At 36.3% G+C, this 25,584-nt stretch overlaps 2 protein-coding genes across 4 annotated transcripts; both read right to left on the bottom strand.

Annotated features, from left to right (window-relative positions):
- Nucleotides 1-1,354: 1,354 nt before the first annotated feature.
- Nucleotides 1,355-9,736, bottom strand: LOC128559350 (uncharacterized). The gene is made up of 7 exons (XM_053550672.1): nt 9,607-9,736; nt 7,906-7,957; nt 6,401-6,450; nt 5,409-5,907; nt 4,762-4,912; nt 4,111-4,517; nt 1,355-3,411 (listed from the first exon to the last, which is right to left on the bottom strand). The coding sequence occupies exons 1-7, from the start codon at nt 9,672-9,674 to the stop codon at nt 3,178-3,180; spliced, it is 1,461 nt and encodes a 486-aa protein (XP_053406647.1). The 5' UTR covers nt 9,675-9,736; the 3' UTR covers nt 1,355-3,177.
- An 8,800-nt stretch (nt 9,737-18,536) lies between these two features.
- On the bottom strand, nt 18,537-24,245 carry LOC123547577 (uncharacterized). 3 transcript variants are annotated; one of them, XM_053551841.1, is made up of 6 exons: nt 24,096-24,245; nt 23,605-23,762; nt 21,228-22,643; nt 20,096-20,335; nt 19,614-19,835; nt 18,537-19,200 (listed from the first exon to the last, which is right to left on the bottom strand). In XM_053551841.1, exons 2-6 carry the CDS (start codon nt 23,716-23,718, stop codon nt 19,009-19,011), a joined length of 2,184 nt encoding a protein of 727 aa, XP_053407816.1. In that variant the 5' UTR covers nt 23,719-23,762; nt 24,096-24,245; the 3' UTR covers nt 18,537-19,008. The 3 variants fall into 3 exon arrangements, with proteins under 3 accessions (XP_053407816.1, XP_045190716.2, XP_053407817.1); XM_045334781.2 differs by lacking the exon at nt 24,096-24,245 and adding an exon at nt 23,933-24,068; XM_053551842.1 differs by lacking the exon at nt 24,096-24,245 and adding an exon at nt 23,160-23,313 and having other exon boundaries at nt 23,605-23,745.
- Nucleotides 24,246-25,584: the final 1,339 nt, after the last annotated feature.

Here is a 25,584-nt window from a genome sequence, read left to right as displayed (position 1 = left end):
CATGAAAATCTGGTAACGGGAATGTCAACTCCGATTTAAACCACGTCTTTTCAACAAGGAAGTTTCCGATAGAGTAGATGATCACCCAGAAACTCGTGTGGGATTATTTCGAAATCGGACAAAGTTTCTAAAGAGACGAATTACAAATATAGAGGTAAATGTAACCACTACCTCTGGTGGCCATGTTTTTGACTTACTGGAACAATCTTGGTATCGGGTCAATAATTATTAAAGAACATTCCTGTAAAATTATTTTAAAATCGGGCCAGCTGCTACTGCGGAGAAAACTTTCTAAATGTTTCCACTATAGTTTATAAAGTAAACCTGTCCTGCTTCTTGGTGGTCACATTTTAAACCAAGCGGATTAATCTATAATTGTTAGACCATCATCCATGGAACACTTTGTAGAATTATTTCGATTTTGACAACATGATTTTCAAAGTTTCCGCTGTAGCTATATATAAAAAAAGAAAACTCGTCCCAGTCTATTCTGGTGGCCATGTTTTTTTTTCACATAGCGGACATTTATGAAGGAATTTGGTAGAGGGTAATGCAATGATTGTGTCTGTGAAATCATTCTGAAATCAGTTCAGCAGTTTTAATATGACCAAAAATACTTGAAGTTTCCACTCTAGCTATTCTTCAAGGAAAACCTGTCCGCACACTGTACTGGTGACAAGGTTTTTTTGAATGATATGAAAGAATCTAGTGGATGATCACCCAATTAACATTTCCGTAAAATTATCATACGCCGAACCCTGAAAGAGCGGAGATGTATTTTGTGATCACCCGTGGCGGCGGGCGAGCGGTCGGTGTCCAGAGCATGTCACTTTTCTAAGTCGAACAGTTTTCATCCGATCATCACCAAACTTGCCGACAATGTTTGTGGACATAATATCTCGGCCAAGTTCGGTAACCACCCAAATCGTTCGATGACGGGCATATTTTGTGATAGTTTTGCACTCTTGTTTTGAATTGATATAGTGGTTTCTTAGAAGATTTTTTAGGTTTTCATTTTTGATTGCCATAACGACCAGATTTATGCATGATTAGCCTAGATTTAAAGGATTCTGAAAGGTTACCACCCAAGGAACATTCTATTGAAGTTTAGTTGAAACTAGTTCGAGTATTTAAAAATGTTGTGGATGAACGACGGGCATCTGACGATTTGAAAAGCTCACCATGAGCACTTTGTGATCAGATAAAATAACTAGAGAACTTTTCGGAACTCTTTCTCCCATTGGACCCTTCGTTGTTCTTGTTTTTAGACAAAAGACAAAGAAATGTAATTCAAAACACCGCATCACATTAAGATCCTTTTAGTTTATATATTTATATATTTCAAGTACACTGGTCTACATAGTCAAATGTTCCTCCTAGTATCTTATTTTTAACGTCTTGTCAAATATTCACCATTACCTCTCTTCTTATTTCTAGCAATTTTCTTCATCTACCAAATCATCTTCATGATCGGCCATTTTAATATCTATCACAATAACTAGGGCTTTTGTTGCTTTGGATAACCCGAAAGGTTCTGTAAAGGTTTTTAAACCAACCCACGGGTGAATTTTTGTTTTATGTTTTTACATTTCATTGGTTTTTGTGTTTTTATAACATAGATTCCAAGTAGAAGTGTATTTCAAGATAATTTGTTCTGTTTGGAATAACAGCTTGTGTCACTCTACATTCTATTTTGCAGAAAACATCAAACTTCTTTTTCAATTTGAATAATTTTTGACATTATCCATTATGTGTTTAACATATTTCTCAATGTAGTCTCAGTGTTGAAAATGTTGCAAAACATGTAAATTCAAAAAAAAAAAAAAAAAAAAAAAAAAAAATGCAAGTCAAAATAACATAATACTGCTATGTTTAAGAAAATGTATAAGTTAACCTTGTTTCATTACTGGGAGTACCGACAGAAAAATACTTTTGAAAAAGAAGTTTGATATTTTCTACAAAATGTAATGTTGACAGTCAAAAGTACATGTGACAATTAGACAAAATATATGTTCCAAAAGAAGCTTACCTTTGTATAAAATATTTCATACTTCCTCTGATCAATTCAGTATGAAACTACAAATAGTGATCTATGAGGCTTAAACTTCCAAAAAGGGTGGTCTCAAAACACTTATGATGAACCCTATCAGTAGTATATCTATGATATGCCAGTTTAGTAATATCTATAAATTGTTGACCTTTTTTATGAGGTCTAGGTAGTTGCTTTAGTTCGAGCGATTGCAGAACTCGCCACAAATGGTCATATGTCCCGGAAGTTTATCTGTGCTACTGGATATGCCAATCGCCATCTACCTATATTCCAAGACATATAGTAAAATTGGGCCCTATTTTGTTGAAATAGAACATAATAGTTACAATTGAAAGACCAAGTCTTTTTGTAAACTAGATTCGTACCAAGTATTATCGCAATATCTCATTCCTTTATAGAGTTATAAAGCGGGAATCATTTCTGACAGTTAAGCATTTGTTTGTATCCATTGCATATTTATGTACGGCCAAGCATATGATTGTATTCGCTATATATTTACATGTATGTCCATTTAAGCACTTACTTGTACCCACTATATGTGTGTCCACATGTATGTCCATTTAAGGACTTGCTTGTACCCACTATATAATTACATACATGTTCATTTAAGCACTTGTTTGTACCCACTACATATTTCTAAGCATTTCCTTGTACCAACTATATATTTTCATTCATGTTCATTTAAGCATGTTTTTTTTTGTATCTGCAGCATAGTTATGTTCAGTTATGCATTTTATCCACTGTACATTTATATCCAGTTCAGCATTTACTTGTACCCAATGTACATTTATATCCAGTTCAGCATTTACTTGTACCCACTGTACATTTATATCCAGCTCAGCATTTACTTGTACCCAATGTATATTTATATCCAGTTCAGCATTTACTTGTACCCAATGTACATTTATATCCAGTTCAGCATTTACTTGTACCCACTGTACATTTATATCCAGCTCAGCATTTATTTGTATCCACTGTACATTTATATCCAGCTCAGCATTTATTTGTATCCACTGTACATTTATATCCAGCTCAGCATTTACTTATATCCAATGTATATTTATGTCCAGTTTTAAAGCATTCCCTTGTATTTATGTCCGTTTTACCTGCTATATATTTATGTCCAGTTATGCCTTTGCTTGTATCCACTCTAATTCTTGGTCAAGATATTCAATCATCGTGGTACAGGAGTTTTCTTTACCTTTCATGTGGTCAATGGCAGGAAAGATGTAATCAAACAGATGTTTGTACCTAAAACGAAACTTTAACTCCTCCAGGAAATTGCAGTACCTGTCTGCACACTTGTCAGGCGTCCAAAGGTTGTCTTCCGGCAAATTCTCCCTCAACCAGAAAAACACTACCTGTGAAACGAGGGTTAAATCAGTTAGAACAGAGTATGCATGCAAACAAACCTGTTTAGGATTGAAACTTTTGAAAATATGCTCTACTAGTAACAGTACATGTCTTTTGCTGCGTTTAGGGATAGATTATATTCAAGATTATGCTATAGTTAAGCGCGTTTGAAAACAAATATTATTCTACCATGTAGGATTTTATTAAATCGTATTTTTCAAAATGCCATTACTTCCGAAGGAAATTCAGCAAATAAAATGGTCGTGCGATTGATGTTTTGCCAGACTAGTTTGAAAATATCATTTTCTATGCGGAGAAAATCGTACGTATCGAAAAGTTAAATATATAGGCCTGTATGCTTTATTTTTCACGTTTCTCCAAATATCAACTGGATCCTTACACTGTTGTTTATTCTATGTTACTATTTACTATTTTACATCATAGCTCTGACTGTTTTAACACTTAAAACCCGGGATATAACAAATTCCATGCAACATTTATGCTATCCGTATAACGGCTACTATGCATTATTCTAGACTGTCTGGATAAATGACGTTACGCCCTCACTTCCGGTCAGTCAAACGTGCGGAATTACCTTAGATAAAATGGTTACTTCATTGAACATGTCATAATCGGTTAAGATCAATTATACTAGTATGTTAGACCATACACGTGTTCGATCATTATGTATGATGCAATATGCTTACCTTTAAAATGTAAGAGCTTATCGGCTTCATCTCTGCCGACGACTGAGTCCGCCATGCTTCTAGCCTCACTTTCATACAGCGTAGAATGTTCTTTTCAGTGGAAGTATTTGAAAACATGTTAAGGACCGCATTTTCATAATTCGCAAACGATACTGACCAGTATTTCTTCTTCTTTGGAACAAGATAAAGCGGCTGTTTTTTTACATTATTCATTTGATATGCCGTTAGGAATCGGCGTGTTTCGTTTCGAGGCCAATCAAGTCCGTGAATTTCATGCATGGAAGGTAAAACTATCTTTGGTGTTAAATCGACGTCGATTTTATGTGGGATATCCAAGTGACCAACGATAAGCCTTACGGCTGGGCCATTTGCCTCCTTGCAGACAATTACATTCACACCATTTATTCCTAAAAGAAATATTACCATTTAGTTATGTTTCAATACAAATTACTGCTGCGGATTTTAAAGTAGTCATTACAGCTTAATAAGAATTACACATTTTGACTGAATTATGATGATTCAATGAAAATGTCTGCTCCGTTTAATTCGATTACAATTATATTGTAGTATAATAAAATAATTTTAGAATCTGATACACTTGGACATGCGGAAGAACAGAAAATTACCTAAAATTGTAATTTAATAGCCCACCTGTATTTTGTACACTATTTATGTATCTGTGGAAGACTTCCCTTAACTCGTATGGTGACAATACCCCATGTCTGCAGCACTCTTTAAATCGTTTGATGTCTCTCGGCTTAAGCCTTACTTGTGCAGAACCGGGTGGAATATTATCAGGTCTCTAGAAAAATAGAAAATGCAATTTCATCCTCACTTGCTTTTCTTTTCTATTATGGACCGTAGCATATAAATTTTACATATTGTATCTAAAAAAAGCTATTTCATACAAGGAAATGTATTTGCTGTTTTAAACTATGGCAGTGCTTTGACCTTATTTTATGCGTTGTTACTGCTTTGTTTAAAATTCCGTAACATTTCAGTTCTTTTTTTGTGTGTATTTTATTTTTGTTCATTTTTTGTGTTCCTAGCGGTTCATTATAATTTCCTACAGCTATTTTTTTTTTGCGATAAGCAAAGGGAAAATATTAAGCACAATGTGGTCATAACTGATACTCTATACCCTTAACTACTTAGAATCGGAACCTTGGCGACCAGGCTATAACTCAAAACTGGCGCATTTGATTATAGTTATTTATGAACATGAAACTGAATTGGATCAATGGCAAGATTATAAGTCTATATTATTCAAAAAAAAAAAAAAAAAAAAAAAAAAACACTGAAAAGTTTCGGTTGGATCTGCAAAATAAGGTACTTGCCGTGTCATCAATGCCATAATTATTTTCGTTACCAGATACGACGTCCGGGTTTTCATGTAGCAGTATCTCTACACTGAAGTCGAATTCGACCGCTTTTCTTGTCTTGAGTCCCGTCTTTGTGGAGCCTTCTCTATCGGGCCTTTCAGAGAAACGGCCACCATTGCTGCTGTGTCCGAGCATTTTGGTCAGGACCTCAATGACCGTATCTCTGGACTTATGATAATTATCCATGTACAATGCAGCTTGCTCACATCTCTCTTTAACGGAGTTTCTTGCATTGTCTCCCTGCCGCACTTGTTTGTACTTTTCAAATCTACAGTTTGCAAAGTCTGTATCCCTCTGATGGTCAGTAAGAACACACTTTCGCCTAAAATCTCTCCCACAATACTCGCAGACAAAACCATATTCTTTGTTACACTGTTTGTTGATTTCGTTTTTTGTCTCTAGGCTTTGCTCTGCACTTTAAAACGACAAACAAAATTTTAGAAACTATATATATTTTAAAGGAAATGTAAGCAAATAGGAGAATATAATGCATAAATTCACATAACGATTTTTTTCGATTAGAAACTATGGTTCTTTCTTCGACTAGAAACTAGGTCGGACCTTTAATGGATTTACTGAAGAAAAAATAAGGGTGTTCTTGAATTATCAGACTTGTCAAAAGTTTCATTATACATTTGTACATGTTTCAAATGACGTCAAACTATTCAGGACATGGATTATTTAATGTTAAATATATGGAATAGATATCTACTGGGATTGTTCTTAATGAATTTTATCACTGTGGCAGCGTTTCGGCACAGGGTCTTATTCAAGTGATTTCATATTTTAGATATTGTGCACGTGACTGATAAAAGCCCTGGGCCGAAACGTTGTCACAGTGATAATAAAACTTCGTTTAAAAATCTTGGACATCTTATATTCGTTGCTATAATGATAATACAACTTACTATATGTTGCCCGAGTTTTCCTCAGTCCTCACACTATCTAATGGCTCATACTAAGCAAGAATATATATAAAAAAAATGCTTTTAGAGTATTTTCAATTTTGAGTCCTTAGGGCGACGAGTTGCTTATATAACTATATGAGGCGTCAGTGTCATAGCGATAAAAATTACGGTATGCAATCCTTTTAGCACTGTCTGAGTATATATTTACAAGGTAAGTAAGTTTTCTGACCTTCTTTCTTCCACGTAGCCTGAATATCTTCAATTGCCTGAGCTTTTATTACACATTTTATAACGCAAGGACTACTTTTCTTACAGTGTCATCGGCAATGTCATCTAATGAAATACATGTTCTAAACACAACGATAGTGAAAAACATGCGAGTGACTATGTCTGTATGAAAATCTGTTCTTTTTGTATTCTTGCAGATACATGTAGATAGAAATATTGATGATAATAAACAATCAGTCACACAATAACATTATTAAAAGCTTTGAACTACACATACTGTAAAAATAACGTATACAATTTAATATCAAGTGCATCGGTGAACAAGAGCTGTCCGAGGACAGCAACACTCGACTATTCAACAGCCTTGTCAACTGAATTAATACGAAAGTTGAAAAAGGAACATAATTTTGTAAAAATGCAATACAGAGTTATGAAACCTGTAGAATGTATGTCAGCTCATCACAGTGGACAAGTGTGTGAAGTTTCAATCCATTCCCATTTGTCGCTCTTGAGCTTCCAGCTTACATACAAAACAAAACCAAAAATTGCTAAGTCGGAAAAGGGGCATAATTTTGTTAAAATGCAAAGTAAAGTTATGAACCCTTTGCACTGAATGGCACGGATCATCAAAGTGAACAAACACTTAACCAAAAATTGCTAAGTCGAAAAAGGGACATAATTTTGTATAAAAGCAAAATAGAGCTTGTGAAATGTAAGTCAGTTTATCGCAGTGAATAAGTGTGTGAAGTTTCAATCCATTCCCACAAGTGGTTATTGAGATTTTTTTTGTTGGATTTAACGTCGCACCGACAATTAGGTCATACGGCGACTTTCTAGCTTTAATGGTGGAGGAAGACCCCAGGTGCCCCTCCGTGCATTATTTCACCACGAGCGGGCAATTGGGTAGAACCACCGACCTTTCGTAAGCCAGCTGGATGGCTTCCTCACACGAAGTGAGGCTCGAATCAACATCGATGAGGGGCAAGTGATTTGAAGTCAACGACCTTAACCACTCGGCCACGGTTATTGAGATACCAGCTTACATTAAAAAACTTAAAAAATCGGGACGCCGACGCACGAGTGAGTCCAACAGCTCTACCTATTCTTTGAATAGTCGAGCTAAAAATGTGGCCAGTTTGTGAGTTTTTTTATGACGACATTAAAATCTGACGAGCCTATGTCAATATCGGATTTTAATCAAGTTTTTAGATCTGAATTGTTTAGCTTTCATATATCGATCTTTTATTTTAGTAATGACCAAATAATACTAAACTTACAACAACTGTCCTTTTCTGATGCCCTTGACAACACCTGGCGCGACCAACACAACTGAAAATAAAATTTATATAGATCTGTACGTGAGTACAACTACATGATCGTAAAAATTATAGTATGCACAACGATACATTGCGATTTTTATTTCCATAACCACCTTTCAAATATTAATGAGCGAATAGGAAGTTAGTAAGTGGCACTGCCAATAAAAATTTAAAAACACTTCCATTTTAAATCTACATCTAAACGAACAGGTTATTATTGTATATTAAAGGTATACTAGACTTGAAAATACTGCATAGATCAATTACTGCATACAGTTAATGTTAACATAAAATTAACAAATTTATGTGTATTAACAGTACTATATGTAATAGGTTTAAAACAGTACATACTTAAAATGTGTAAAAGTAAAAAGTAAAGTGTTTGTTTATTATAGTGTCACCCCTACTGAAAGGGCCAGCCAATTTGGCTTATGAGACACCTACATACATTGAACAGCATTACTTCCAAATTCCTATTTTTAATGCCAGGCACCAGGCAGGTAGGCAATTGGTAACCATTATTGAACTAGCTGGCGCTCACCAACCGGTCTCTCTTCAGTAACAAGACCCGCCTCTGACAGGGCTCGAACCTTCGACCTCCCGATTGCGGGGCAGATGCCTTATCCATTAGGCCACTGCAGCTCGGTGTAAAATGTATATTACCACCGAACAACTGGAAGTTTTTTTAACAATCAACTGTAACCAAATTACATGCAGTAAATATCTAAAGATAAAATATTTTAGCGGAAGGTGGGCATCGGATGTCTTTAAACAACACGCTTCAATGAATTCCAATCGAATTGGAAAGTAAAGAAATCATTAGTCTACATGCCTTGTTACATCATGTTCCGTGAAATGCTTCGGAAATATCATGTCCACAAAAATGTTTAAAATGTCAGCTGCCCAAGTGTGAATAATATTTTCTAGTAAGAGAAACACCCTTTAAGTTTGACTGAATAAATCTGCGTTAATTTATTCCAAATCAGTCTTCTAAAATGTGGGTCACTATAATCATTTTACAACAGATTACAAGTTTTCAACAAATAAGAAACCAGTTATTTCTGCACATTTTACGTATTTGTGCACATTAACCCTTAGCCTGCTGCAGGCGAATTTAACAGCCTTTGAAACAGCTTGGAACCAGATCAGACGCCGATCATGTTCCAAGCTGTTTGCTACTCTGACAATATTTCTTCCAATTTAAGAGCAAATTGAATGAACTTTACAATTTTAGCAGACGACATTTCCAGCAGACGACAATTTATCTAGCATGCTAAAGGTTAAACAACATTTGATTTTTGTTAAGCGACAAACCCAGGACTCGGGATGCAGTTTTTGCCGAAAAATATAGAGTTCCAAGGTGATGTGTCAAAGTATAAAACTATATGGATATGATGTATGTTATAAATCTAACTTATACATTTTTGGTCGTTTCCGAATCGCATACTTTTTCTGTTTGTACTCTGAATCAAACAGTTGTTTATTCATACATGTGCCTAAATATTGTCTTTCATCACCCTTAAATATTCACCAGTGTTTCCTCATTCTTTATAGAAAGATATTCATGCCAGACGTTAATTACAAGTATATGTGTTATACTGAGTAATGGTTCGTTTCAATGTTGAAATTATAATTGAAGTGAGCTAAAATATAACTTACATAAATGCAGTCAGTACTAACACCAGACAAACTAGAACGACTATGATAATTATATATATTTGTTCCATGATTTCTGCTCAAGCAGCTGTTTAGATGACGCCTATTTCTGAAGTTTTGTTAACAGCAGCACTGAAAAAAAACAAAACTTCTGTTTAAAATTTTTAAAGGCGTACGCTAGAATTCAGGCCGAAATTTTTCCCAAATATAGAATTTCTTCAAATTTTGGATATTGAAGGACAATCACCTAAGAAACAAAAATATGCAATAAAATCATAGGTCACAGGTATAGAAAAAGAGCTATCTGCTCTTGAAAACGTCATTTTCCCCAAAATTGTAGTTTTCAATGGCAGATAACTCCTTTCTAATACCGGTGACCTATGATTTTTATTTTTATATTTGTGTTTCTTAGATGATTGTCCTTCAATATAAAAAATTTGAAGAAATTCTATTATTTGAAAAATGTTCGCCTATTTCATTTACTCACGCCTTTAATCTTCGAAATTATCGTCTCTTTCATACTATCAGAGGTCCATCATGATTCTCTGGAAGTCGTCTTGGAAATATGTCGAACCACTGATGGATTAAAATGGCATAATGTTAACGTATCACAGCGCGACATGATGTTAACCTGTCCTAGCGCGACATGATGTTGCACCTGTCACTGCGGGACTTCCTATTACACCTATCGCAGTCGGACATGATGTTACATCTGTTCTATAGTGCGACATAACGTTACACCTAATACAGCGCGACATGATGTTACACCTATCCAAGCGCGATGTAATGATATAGAGAATCCATCATTGGTCTTCGGTTAAGATCAGAAAATCCCAACCCGAGGGCGCACCGCTCAAGTCTTAAACGAGGCTGAGCCGAGTTTAAGACTTGAGCGGTGCGACCGAGGGTTGGGATTTCCGATCTTCACCGAACACCAATGATGGATTCTATTTCTCACTTACCACAACAGAAACAATAAAAACAAGCATAAAAATATGAAACTACTTAAAACGCGGGAAATTGGCGTCCGTAAGCAGAAGTGACGTCGTGACATTTCAATGACGCACAATAACAAAGTTCCGCTTTAGTTTTATCGTTTGTAGCGTAACGGTACGTTCTTATCATAAAGTAATGAATTTTGAATCGAGAAATACACTATGAGGAACGGAGAGAAAAGATAAAGGTACCTGATTTTTAATTATTTTACATAAGTAATATGAATATTCAGTGCATGAAGTAGTCCGTCACAGGAGTGTGGGATAACCCATGTGAGATAAGATTTTCAAGCATTTCTAAAAATAGAGATTTTTCTGTCCGATAAGTGAGAAAAACCTATCCTATCGCGACGTGATATACTGTTACACCTATCCTAGTGCAACATGATGTTACACCTATCATAGCGCGACATGATGTTACGTCTATCCTAGAACGACATGTTATTACTTAAACCTATCCTATCGCGACGTGATATACTGTTACACCTATCCTAGTGCAACATGATGTTACACCTATCGTGGCGCGACATGATGTTACACCTATCCTAGCGCAACAGGCTTTTACATCTGTCCTAGTGCGACATTCTGTTACACCTATCATAGCTCGATATAATGTTACACCTATCCTAGCGCGACATACTGTTACATTTATCATGGCATGACATACCTATCCTTCAGCGTTTAAATAAAAATGTGTATTTCATCAACGTTTTCAAAATATCACAAGTTCGAATTAAGGTTCAGTTTTAATTAAACAATATCAACTCCATTTACATTGAAACCCTGAGCAGGCATACTCGGGTTGATTGAGGTTGCTCATGAGGCTACGCCAAATTGATAAAGTTTTCAAAAATGGAGGGAGCAACTTTTTGTTAAAGAAATGTCTACAGAATTGTTCCGTCAAGAAATCACACGGATGCAGTCACTTTTCCCTATAAGTATATAGTGGAAACTTTAACATTCTTCCTGTCAGAAACTCTTTGCAAGATGATGTTTGAAAGCAATTATGATGCTTGAATTTCAGGTGAAACATGTCCCTGAACTCTCCGTATTTGTGACTGAACATCCATTTATGGCTGGCTACACTCCTGGTTCTAGGATCAATTATATTAATTTTATATACGGCGAAATTTGGGTCAACTTGCAAAAGGACATACTGCTCAGTACAGTATGTATATATTTATATGGCTTGTTAGTTTTGAATAACAGAACCTATTTGGATGAAAAAATATCATTGGTTTTCGCCTTCAGAATAATAAAATATTGCTTACCCCTGCCAAATGTCCAGCGAATTTTATGTAAACATGTATCATATGATTGGAATTTCCAACTTGGAAATTAATTGGGTTTTTACAGAGGATATATTCTACTTTCTATTTCAAAGTGTATGAAAGATAACACCGTGCGCTCTTTAAAGTACACTTACATGGCAATTATTAAAATTGCGTGTAAGGGCTGATCGATCTAAGGAGGGGGTCAGCCGGCGCCCCCACTCCCACTAAAATCCGGCGAGCATGCATTTTTGATATCAGCATTTTAGTTTGTAGAGTGTTTTCTTTTCTGTATTGTTTTCTAAGGCTGCAAAGTACTTGGTATTCTTATTATTTCTCTCTAAACTAATAGCGTTTGCTCTGTAGGACCACATTCGTAACAGATCGCATTTGTAACAGGTGTTACAAATGCGATCGCATATGTAACAGGTGTTACAAATGAGATCGCATATGTAACAGAAATCAAGCACATTTGTAACAATTTTTGAGACAAATGTGATCGATGCCGACTTTTGATGTGACATCTGATCACATTTGTCACATGTCATTTTCAATCGGAAAAATGAACAAAAAAGTGCATTTTTACATCTGAAACACATTTGTAACATATTTTAGCTCACCTGTACGAAGTGACAAAGTGAGCTATTGTGATCATCCTTGGTACGTCGTCCGTCGTCCGACCGTCTGTCCGTTCACATTTTTCTTGTGAATACGATAGAGACAACATTTATTATTTAATTTTGACAAAAGTTGCATAGAACGTGTATATATCTATGATATCTCGGTTCCTTTCAAAAACCAGCCATATCACGCTACTCATCTTGGAGTTATTGCCCCAGAGATGGCATAATTACTGATTTTAGCCTTGTGAACGCGATAGAGACCACATTTTTTGTTTATGTTTACTACACTTGCACACAACTTATATATCTATAAGATCTCGGTTCCTTTCAAAAACAACCGTTTTGCACCATTTTACTTGGAATTATGGCCCCTGAATTGGCAAAAAAAAAATGCCGATTTATCCTTGTCAACACAATGGAGATTACATTTATTATTTGATTTTATTAAACTTATGAAGGATATCACTTCCTTTAAGGTAGTTCTGCACGTTTGATAAACCGGAAGTGATGGCGTAACGTCATTTATCCGGAAAACGTAGAATAATGCCTGGATTCGGCGTACGGAAACGAAAGTCAGTTAATGGGAGAGTTAAGGGCAACCCGGGAGTAAATGTATTAAAATGGCACTGTTACTATCTTTCTTAAGTTAAAATATAATATTTAAAAATCGTACACGTAAAATAATTCAAAATAATGTCTTAAAATTAGCTTGAAATAGGCGGTTCACAGTAATCATAGCCAGATATCTCAAAAATAAGCACACGGACCTATACATTTTATTTCAACATATATATAGGCCATATGTTTATTTACGACTGAAAGAAGTTTCATTAAAATCTACATCGTAGAAAAATTTCTATTCGCAAAAATGTTATGAAAATTGCGTTCTTCCCATAGGCTCCCATTATGAAAAATTGCGTGAGGTCGAAATATTTTAAATCAGTCTAGCAAAAAATCAAGCACACGATCCCATCTTTTTTATTTGCTGAATTTTCTTAGTATATTCAGAAGTTTTGAAAAAAACCCAGTGTTTAATCAAATTCTACATTGTAGAAAAAATTTCGATCCTAACGTGCAGAACTACCTTAAAAACAGCCATATCGCGCCATTTGTCTCGGAGTAATGGCTGAAATGGCAAAATTTGCTTATTTTAGTCTTGGGAACACAATAGAGACCATATTTATTATTTCATTTTGACCAAACTTGTATAGAAGTTATATATCTATAAAATCTCGGTTCCCTGCGAAAACCAGCTATATAGCACCATTTGTCTTGGAGTTATGACCAAACTTGCATTGAAATTATATATCATTAAGATCTTGCTTTTTTCCTCGAAGACTAGCCACATCACGCTATTTGTCTCAGAGTTATGGCCCCTGAAATGGCAAAAATCGCAGATTTAATAACATTTATAGTGTAGTATTACTCATGTTAGCGATAGTGGGCCGTGACGACCCTCTTGTTGATTAGAGGGATATTTCCGGTCAGGTTAATATCTTGGTACTGGTTTGTTATCTGGCAATTAGACTTGGAAAGAATACCGTTATCATGACTGGTCTGTTCATAGTAGCATGGTACTACATGTACATGTCACATATAAATTTCCCATATCGGTTTTGGTTTGTGATATTTCATTTTTACTGAATGCATGAATATATGTATATGTATGATTAAAGGGGAAAATGTTCAACTTTTATAGGTTGTATCGCTTCAACAACAAATAAAATGCACTAAAAACAAGACCAATGCTGTCTCAACATAGAAAGTCTTGTATAAGCTTGTTTTCGTGGAACACCGGGTATATATACATTTATGTATACTTTTAAATAGTGACTAGCTTGACTATTCGAAGACTGCTCATGGCTATTGTTCGGATCCTGATGTCGTTGGCGTGCGCGGGTTCGCTGCAAGATAGGTTTTTCGTTTTCGTTTTGTTTATCTTTGTCCATTCGCATTGCTTTGAACATCAAAAATAAAAAAAACTTATACCGACGACAATGGATACATCAAATGAAATATGTCCTATTCAAAACCCCGACGTGAACTTTATTGGATTATATTTACTAAGAGAGTTTTCTTGCCTGGCCTGGTATCTGCATTCGTATGGAAACACTCTTATTTTGTATCTCTATAGGAGCGGCACAAGTAACTCCATCGGTGAGGGTGGTGCAGTGGATGGTTTTACAGATTACGAAACCGGCGGAGCCTGTTGAATTCCCAGTCAGGGCCGGAATTTCCAGAGATATTGTGTCTCTCATCCACCCAGTTAAGACTTTACGTGTATCGGTGCGTTTTGCCAGACCCGTAAACGTATGAGTGTAAACTGGTATATGAGCCATGGTATAATTAAATTAATATTAATGGGAGGAACTAACCATCGACTAGAGTGTCGAGGGATACACGTTCGAGATCGGGTGATAACTATCCGTATCTGTTGCGATTTGCGCCTATCGGTGCTGTTTCAAGCTCGGAAGTTGTCTGTTACTAACATAAAGATACTGTTGTACTGATTTTGATATTTTTGACATTTTCATCATCATTATCATCATCATCATTATCATTATCATAATCATCATCATTATCTTTGACTGGTCCGTTGTAGGATAAATGGTAAGATTAACTGCCCTAAACTGTATTACCTAAATACTGTTGAAAACAGGCGCTCTGAATGCAACAAACAAACATAATATTCATCAAAATCATTCTACAGGGTGCCAAAATTTGAGTCGTTTGCAGTAATAGGTGTAATATGATCACTACAGATTGTCAATAAATGGTGGTTATTTGTGCCAAGGTATTTGGAAATCTGACTAAAGCGAGTTATGATACGGACACAAACGTATATATTACAGCAAAATAACAAAACAAATCTAAGTTCGAAGCTTTGACCATGATCTTGGATATAGCAACATGGATCATGATCGCAACAAACCTTCTATCCGTGCTGATCATTTGTACCAAATAATTTGAAAATCTGACAATGCATGGGCAAGTTATACCAAGGACTGCATATATATATATAACTGCGCACAAACTCCACTATTTCACGGCGGGATTATATTAAATGAAGGCCTATTTCCTTACAAGCGAGCTCAGTGGGTGAGGGTAATTAAAACCTAAGGTGTTTTTTCATAAAATCTCAAAGACATTAGTTTGCAGCATGCACAAGGTCGGGCCCTCCTAGACTTAAGGCTAACGACTCCGTCCATGACAAATTGTATATAATTTGTCCCAGGACATAGCAACTTCTTGTTTGTCACCCAACTTGCGACAGCTCTGGATAACGAAAGGTAGCTACAAATGTATGTCGCCACCGGGTTCGAACCAGTGACCTGAGCATGTGGGTCTACATTTCAGCTGGTCGAGGTAACAGTAGAAGTAGCTGAATCATATTATAGTGGTAGTGGCAGTGAATGCAGAAATGATAATAAAAATTCAGCCAAGTCACGGGAAAATTGACATTCGGACATTTTTTGTGAATTTCCGGAAAATCTATATTAAGGTGATCTGGCATTTATGCATCTGAATTAGGGTCAGAAAACTTCATATTCAGGTAGAATAAGCCTTCTTTGAAATAACAGCGAACGGTGTGGGCTGCACTGATCTGAGCCCACACTGGTTGCAAAGCCTCGAAGATTCCCGTAGGCCCATTTTCTCATGATGCGGCTCAAATAATTTTATGACGTCGACGACGACCACCCTAACTTGTGATGGTGCTTATGGCAGTCATTTAATGATGTTAAGATGACAAGCAACTGATTGAACATTTGCAGTATAAAACTCAACAGATACATATGTGCTGCTCATGTCAACCCCCATGTTGGACAAACACATTCGTAACACATTTTACCTGTTACGAATGCGATCGCATACGTACGAAACCTGTTACAAATGCGATCTGTTACGAATGTGGTCCTACATTGCTCTGACAAATAGTTCAATTACCTTATGCTAGCAGGTTACTTAACCAAACTTTGGCCGAAACATTATCCTTAGATCTGTACTGGTTTAGAAGCGAATTATGTCGATTTCAATGTGTTTTACAAAAACTTTACAGAATATCAATTTTTTTCTACAGTGTAGAAATTTATTAAACCCTGATTTTTCAAAACTTTAGAAAATATTTAGAAAACACGGGAAATAAAAAAAGATAGGGTCGTGTGATCGATTTTTTTTTTTTGCTAGACTGATTTGAAAAAAATTGACCTCGCACAGGGAAAACCAATATTTTGATAACATTTTCGCGAATAGAATTTGTTCTACAATGTAAATTTTAATGAAACTTCTAACTGTCGTTAATAGAAATATGACCTGTAATATGGTGAAATAAAATGTATAGGTCCGTGAGCTTGTTTTTTGAGATATTTGGCCATGACTAAAGAGGACCGGGCATTTCAAGCTGATTCGATAACATTTTTTTTAAATTATTTATCGTGTCAGAATTTTTAAGATCATATCTTAACTTTAGAATGATAGCAACGTTGCCATTGTTATAAATTTACTCACCGTTGCAATTACTTCATAAATTGATTTTCATTTCCGTATGCCGTATACATGCTTTTTTTCTACGTTTTCCGGATAAATAACGTTACGCAATAAATGGCGTTACGCAGTCACTTCCGGTTTATCAAACGTGCAAAACTACCTTAATTAATAAGACATTATAGCTGTCGTAAACAGCTCCTAATTTATTCGACATGATTTTATTGAAATCAATCCTAAATTTGGACACGCAGAATGATATGTGTTTTTGAATGAAGTTTGAATATGTACAATGACGGGACTTTGAGCAAATGATAATCTTTAATAATGCCCAGGCTATTTGTTTCACCTCAGATTTGTTTTTCATTAATGTTAACGTTGCACACTGTTGAATCGGTATTTCAACTGACTTTGACTGTATAAACATATTTTGAAGATGAACGGTATAAGGTCGTCTTTGCCCATTTGTTTGTTTCAAAGCAAAACATGACCGTAGATATATTTTTTCTAACAAATGTAATAGCTGATACTCTTGTTTTAGTCACTGGTCCATTTTCATCAAGTTTACATAAGTATGTGACGGTACGTGTAAAAAAACAATAAGGGCAAAATTACAACACAGAGGTTTCTTTGAACGTCGGACAAAATCCCCTGCGGACAAAACCCCCTTCGCTCATTTTTGCATAAGCGGACAAAACCTCTTCATCTTTTTTACAAGGAGGACAAAAACCCATTCGCTGAATTTTACAAGGAGGACAGAACCCCCTCCCGGTTTCTTTCTATCACTTATATTCAGAACATTTTCTATCTGAACTTACGCATACGTTTTCAATGATGAAGTGATTTTGGCACCGTGCATAAACATTACAATTTTCCTACCTCACCGTTAAATAGCGCGACGTTGTTTTAAAACTCTTTGACGTCATTTGCCCTTTAACATACTTTTAACGCAATGGGTCACGTACATTTGATTATGATCTCTTCCGCCATCCATCTCAACAAAGTGCAAAAGAAACAGTGGTGCGCTTTCTTTGCACATCCGTTAGGTTATTTGGCTGTCTGAAGACAAAATGGTATCCAGTCAATTACTGGAGAACGCTTCTGGTCCTTAAAGCTGGTAGGGAGTTGGCCAGGACAAGTAGATGAAGACTGTTGATAGTGGGATCAGAAGGCAAAGGTCACTGTCACCATTGACTCGTCTGCAAAACATTTTCTGACCAGTATAGGATCATGGTAGGTCGTTGGTCGTTACCGGTAGATAGTCTCTTACTTATTTCAGATTTAGATCAAAAGCCAAAGTCACTGTGACCTTGAACAATACTTTTTTGTCCAAGCATTTGCCAGAGAACGGTTAAGCAGCCTTAGGCATCGAGTCCTCGGTACAGATGTTCTTCATGACCAGTAGATGACCCGTGTATCGTGAGTGATCGGAATCTTTCCCTCCGGCTTGGCTGCAAGATTGAGTGTTTGGGAGTGTTTTTTCTGAAAGTCTATTCATTTGTCCAAAAGACGTCCAAACATTGATAAAGAAATATTTTTTTTGGAAAAAAAAAATACGGACCTAGAAGCAATACACATGTCAAAATGCTCATGATCACCTTTCTAGGGGCAAACATTTTTCAAAATGACATTTTGGCATTTTATTTCTCAGAAAAACATTATCATTGTAATAAATTTAAGTGTATATGGCTCATGGACCCATACTGTATTCTAGATACGTTACTGCCACCTGTGCTTGAACTTAGTATGAAATAGTTTAAAACAAGGAAAACTCGTTCTTGTTTAAAATTACAGCTTGGTCAAATTGAATTAAATTATTCAATATTCAGTCATTATGTTTTTCACGACTGTTTTACACAACATTTATCGCTGACACATATAATATACAATTTTTCGGTAAGTTAAAATAATACAAACATGATCCACATGAAACAAAACAACCCTGATAACGTTTCTTCTCTGTTTCTCTAAATTTCTTCTTTTACAAATATGATACATCTAAGATTTTAATATCAATGTTTTTTTCTATCAATTTCATGTTTTGGCAAAGGTCTGCTCCAAGAGCTCGCCGTTGACTTCCTCAGTAAAGTCGCAAGCGCTTGCACGCGTGGCTGCCGTTATACAGCACTGATAGCGACACGGCCATGGCACTTTAAACCAGAAAATTCTCTGCTGTTTCATTGTAACAAGTTCTTCTTTTCGTTGGTTTTTGTGTTCTTCAAAAATCTAGAAGGAAAAAGAAACAAGCATTACCGCTACTAATCATAAGAAATGTGAAAATGGATAACAAAATAATCTTATATCCCAGTTGGTTAAATAGTCTCTAAACTTCCGAGTGTAAGTTGTCAACCTCCGCGCAGGAATATACTGTACCGATAAGGGGAAGTAACATTGTGTTGGAGTTTGGTAAGTTGTAACCAAGTTTTACCCTAATTATGTGCATATAATCAATATTTATCTGAAAGTCGTTTAAATGTTTCAAAACAGGTATTTTTCCTTCTTGCCAACCTGGTTTGCGATTAACCCTCAAGAGACAAATGCGCTTACAGTATATATATATTGTTGACTTTTCTTCAAGACTAATGCTTTATGAAAGCGATTATCCACGCGGGAAAAATCTATCAGGAAAAGTGTCTTACACGTCTCTTATGTATATCCGCATCCAAAAAGACAATGAAGATTTGTTTCAATGTTGTTTTCTCAGTTTCGTTGATATATGCGACCATGCAATCGAGCATGGTCGCGGCAACAAAAGGCAATGGGTACTTGTGTACTCCCGTACATAGTGCTGGGAATGCAATACTGGTATAACCACCAGATGAAGCTTTATCCAGGCAGTCCTTGACAACCGTCTCAAGATGCTGAATATATAGCGGAAAAAAACAAAAACTGTATTATATCAGAAGACCATAGATAATGTAAACTATGTACGTATATTTTAGCGATAGTTCTTCAGTTTTAGTAAGTACAAACGGGCACCTCGCCGGATCAGTAGGTAAGTAACAGGTTGGTTATAGGTAAGTATATATTAATTAAATATCTGTTCAACTGATTTTGGTATGTAAGTTTATAATTGGTACATATGTCACCCCACAGCTGCATACAAGAAGGCAGTACTTACAGGTCTGTGCATATTTTCGGCAGTTTCACAGAACTGTTGGAGAACAACATGGAATATTTTCTTGCATTTCAAATTGCCAGGGTCACCAGGGATAACAGATCCAAAGGGAACTGGCTTGTTGTGGCGATCAAGACACTTCTGCGCCCTGTCTCCTGCCGCTGTTCTTATGGCTTGAGTCACGGTAGACTGACCTACGCCAAGACGTAAATCCTGCGAAGCCGAATTTACAATAACATCAACCTAAAATGGGAATACATTTACATATAGCTTCTCTGAAAATACTTCTAAACTATCTAGTAGAGCTTCGGTATTTATCGGTAGGTCTGCAATTACTGTACCCAATTGCATGTAATGATACAAATGCTATTTTTAGACAATAGAATGAAGGATTAGACGACAGTCAATAAACACTTCATCAACTGACCACTAACAGATCGAGAGCAGGCGCCCCGCGTACCGAAGCAATGTACGTCGGAAGTTTTAGATCAAATGATTTAGTGCGTGTGTGTGTTTTTGGGGAGGGGGGTCATGTGACGGTCGGTAGGGTTTTTATTGTGTAGCGGCTGCAACCGGGTACTCGGGCACAATAAACTGAAAGTGAAAATGAAAGATTTTATTTGCGTAGAGGATTTATTTGTATATATGGAGGGAAGGAGGAGTAATGTGAGTTTTACACTCTGTAAATCATCGCATAACCACCTACCAATTTTCCAAGTTTCAAGTCAATACCTTGACTGATTTATAAGTTATGCTCAGTACAAGTATGATGTCAGATATTTGAATTTTGACTTCCATTTATGACCTTAACCTTTGACTCGAAATTTACGCTCAGACCCACCACTACCTATCAATATGTCAAGTTTAAAGCCAATAACTTGAATGATTTCTAAGTTATTCTGCGGACACGAGGTATGATTGACGGACAGACATACGGACGGACAGATAAACGAGCATACGCCATTAGTTTAAAAAGTGCAAATGGCTGTACAAAAAGTTCTTTCACCCAACAATTTGAATGTTCAATAAATAGTATACTGAAAACATGTAGCACTGGGCTTAAGTTTCAATTATAACACATACAATGTAAAAACAAATAATACTAACCTAGACCTTTCAAAAAGTTTCAAAATACCTGTTCCTTTTCTATTCTCCCCGTTTTAAAGATGATATCTACTTGGTTTTCATAAACATTTACAACTTTGTTCCACTTCCCATCTTTTCGAAGTGACATCTGTTTTAACCAATCAGCAAACGTCTCATCAGCAATCCATAGCTTGACAGTCACCACGTCTTCCAGTCTTTCCTGCACTCTACTGACACCTCGTTCTGTACCGTCAATATCCAACGTTGCTTCATCAGAATCATGTTTGAGTTTTACAAATTCTTCCTCATTTGCTTTCTCTATATCATTACTCAGATGTTGCAAAATGAGCTCAAGTTTTGATTCAGTTAATTTTATCTTTCTCTTTATAAGAGTGTATCTTTCTTTGAATTTGTCTAGCATATCCGTAACTTTGCTGCAAACTGAGACGGTTGACTGAACAATAACAGAAGGTCTTCTTGTCGTGTCATCTATGTATACACGTCCAGGATACTCTATATTCACTCTTGATTTCATCTTTTCCCAGACCGGAGAATCAACCATGTAATCGGCCAGTTTGACAACTGACGTAGAGAAACATGTCTGGATCCGTTGTAAAGACGGCTTTACGTGCTTTTCATTGGCGCAAACGACATAAACTGATTTCCTAAAAACTTGACACCAGACATTAAAGTAAAGCTTTTCTAAGTTTTCCTTGACTTCTTTGAGAACGTTCGTATCTTTCATGAGTTCAACAACGGAGTCTTCAAGTTCTATCGAGTCACAGAAGTGTGTACAGAGGATTTTATTGATAGTAGCATCGGTGGCAAGAACGTCTTCCTGAAAACCACAAATGGTCATCTTTCTGTTCTGTATGGAGACTCTTGCTGTCTGTGATTCTACTATGTGTTTACATGCCTTTATTTTAAAATTGTCCTCCATTGAAAGCAATTTCTCAAGTTCTACAACTCTCTGCTTTACAATATTAGTATGTAAGAGGACCAAGCTTTTGTCGCCCTCAGTTTGTGTAACTATACCTAGCGAAAACTCCTTGCTAGCCTTGTATAGTTTTATAAATGGTCGCTGACATTGCACAGAATCGAAGTGCTTTATTGCTAGTTTAATTCTTTCAACATCCATTTCCAGTAACAGAACCGTTACTTCACGTTCAAACGCCTTTAACAGAGCATTTATTGCTTTAAAAAAATCGTCAACATTGTTGATACCTTCTAAATCTTTACATTGCATCAAAGTTAGGATCTTGTCATCTAATGTACATGTTACTTTATCCCCGAACTCTTCCTTCAGCTTGTCTTGGAGTAAAGTCGTTTTCTCATTAACTAGTCGACGCGGGTCATTCCTAGACCTAAGACTAGTGTCTGTTGGTAGACCAGAGGCGATTGCGGTCGTCGCCACATAACTAACGACTGTCGGATTCAGTTCGGATTCTTGGATGTTAACCGTTTGCTGAAACAAAATGACAGTCATACTGCGATAGACAATGTGATGAAGTTGGGAGCAAATGGAACAGAAAGACATATATCTTAATGTTTTAAAACTAAAGTAAATTTAACTTTATTATAGTGTCGCCTAGACTGGAAGTGCCGGTCGATCTTTGGCTTATGAGACAACTACAAACTTCTAACAGTATTACTTCCCAATTCCAATTTGTCAATGCCAGGCACCAGGCATGTAAGCAATCAACGGCGGACAAATTCTGCCTTCAAACCTCCGATTACGGGGAAGGCGCTTTTTTCTTTGAAGTATCTAGGATGCCCCTTGAAGTGCTGCAAAAATTGATTTGATTTGATGTAAATTCTTTTAAAGTAATAAGAATATTAATTTGAACAAATGACAGGCAAAGTAATATTCTCGTTAACTGGTGCTTTAAACTCCAATACTTTACTCCAGTACTGTACATTAATTCTGCAGATGGTTGAGCGTACAGAAATACGGACACGTTAATTACTGTTTGTAATCTACCTGATTTCGTTCACGGGAAGGTGGCTGAAAAATTAGTTTCATTTCCAAGTTCATTTATACAGTACGACTTGTCTGGTCCAGGTCCAGATAGTGTCTCGCTGTCAATCCAAGATGTGTTCATAGTGGTGGGTAGGGACAGCGAACTGTCAAGTCGCTATATTGTTAATGATAATATATGATACGTTTTATTCTACGACGGAAAATGATGAAACAATACAACTTTTAGCTCTATTTGAAATGGAAAGTTTAGTGCACTTTTTTACATCTGGCACATTTTTAGCGATTAACTTAAAAGAACAATTAAATGCCAGATGGGAAATATGTAATGTAAAAAAGTAACAATAATTAGTTTTCTATTTTAGCGAAGCCGTGAAATACACGACTGTCTAAAGCATCAGTTAAAATTCATTAATCTGTTTCACGTTGTTAATATTATATACTTTACCTGTAAACTTAGTGGCTGAACTTCCCGGATACCTTCTGCTTCCATCTCGGCGATGGAGCCGTCTTCAGTATCAGAATTAAAAGGCGACTTTATTGTAAGTTCATTCTCAGCCATCGTGCACGATTTTCTCACGTGTCTCTGTAGAACCTTATCAACATCTGACAAAAATATTTTATGTTAACAAAATTCACAGATGGAATGAACATTTTCAGTATCTATTAATTAAAAGTTTTGCTACAGATTCATATACATGTTTTCAAACAGATTTAATTAAAAATACGTTAATACGTTTACACCAAACTCCAGTTTAGCAAAATACAATATTTACCATACATCCGTGCACACAAAAACGCAGATAATAAGTTTATTTAAACTGCTAAAAATTACAAATAAATAAAATTTGAGAAAATGGTAGTCCATAATATCTTAATGTTATTGTTTTTCTGTTTGACGGTTTATTTTGAATAAGTAATGCTGTGATATATCCTAACCCGTTTGGCTCTTTAATGAAACAAACGCTTCGCCATCTTTGACTTTCACATTTACAACGTCTGTATAATCTCCGATTCAAAAAAAGTTCACAGTTAAGTCCTCTTCCCAATCCACGGGTAGGTTACCAACAACTAGGGTCCTGTTATCATCTACTGAAAAACAAACACTTTGAGATACATTGTGTGATAACATATGATGATATTAACATTTTATCTACTGACTGAGCATTGTAGGAGCGATAGATGTGATCACCAATAGCAATTATATGTAATAAAATGTTTGTTCAACTTCCGGGTTTTGTTAAATGATTGGTATTTTATTTCAACAAAAGCAAACAGTACGTTTTGTATTTTTATACCCCGCTCGAAGAAGGAGGGTTATATTGTTTTGCAGATGTTGGCTGGTCGGTCGGTCGGTATGTCGGTCGGTCGGTATGTTTATTTATTTATTTGGGTTTTACGGCGCACCAACACAGCATAGGTTATATGGCGCCAAACAGGACTACACATTTTGGTTTCACATCTCATTTACATCGAAATAAAAACATGAGGTATGGAATCAAATTTTGCATACCTGGTGGAATCACAGAGTTACAGCAAAACCAATCCGTTTCCGGATGATAACTCAAGAACGCTGTCGCCTAGGATCATGAAAGTTGATAGGGAGGTTGTTTATGACCAGCAGACTAACCCTACTGATTTTGAGGTCAGTAGACCAGGCAAGGTTAAGGTGACCCGGAACAGTTAAACGGTTTCCGGGTGATAACTCAAGAACGCTTAGGTCTAGGATCATGAAAGTTGATAGGGAGATTGGTCACGACCAGTAAATGACCCCTATTGATTTAGAGGCCAGCAGGTTTAAGGTGCACGTCATAGAGACCCGGAAAAGTTAAACTGTTTCCGGATGATAACTCAAGAATGCTTGGGCCTAGGATCATAAGAGTTGATAGGATGGTCGGTCATGACAAGTAGATAACCCTATTGATTTTGAGTAGGTCAAAGGTCAAGTTCACAGTGACTCGGAACAGTTAAACCATTTCCAGACGATTACTTGAGAACGCTTGGACCTAGGATCACGAAACTTAATAGAGAGTTTGGTTATGACCAGCAGATGACCTCTATTGATTTTGAGGTCAGAATATTTAAGGTCAAGGTCACAGTGATCCGGAACAGTTAAACGGTTTCCGGATGATAACTCAAGAACGCTTAAGCCTAGGATCATTAAAGTTGATAGGGAGGTTGGTCATGACCAGCAGATGATCCATATTGATTTTGAGATCAGTAGGTTCAAGGTCAAGGTCACAGTGACCCGGAACAGTTAAACAGTTTCCAGACGATTACTTGAGAATGCTTGGGCCTAGGAACACGAAACTTGATAGAGAGGTTGATCATAACCAGCAGATGACCCTATTGACTTTGAGGTCAGTAGGTCAAAGGACAGAACAGTATAACCTTTTGCCAAATAACTACAGAATGCTTTGGTCTAAGA

This window comes from Mercenaria mercenaria, chromosome 9 (assembly GCF_021730395.1).
Source record: "Mercenaria mercenaria strain notata chromosome 9, MADL_Memer_1, whole genome shotgun sequence".
In the NCBI taxonomy this organism is placed as follows: Eukaryota; Metazoa; Mollusca; class Bivalvia; order Venerida; family Veneridae; genus Mercenaria; species Mercenaria mercenaria.
The sequence above is the reverse complement of the archived record's forward strand: the minus strand, read 5'-3'. Positions and strand labels throughout refer to the sequence as shown.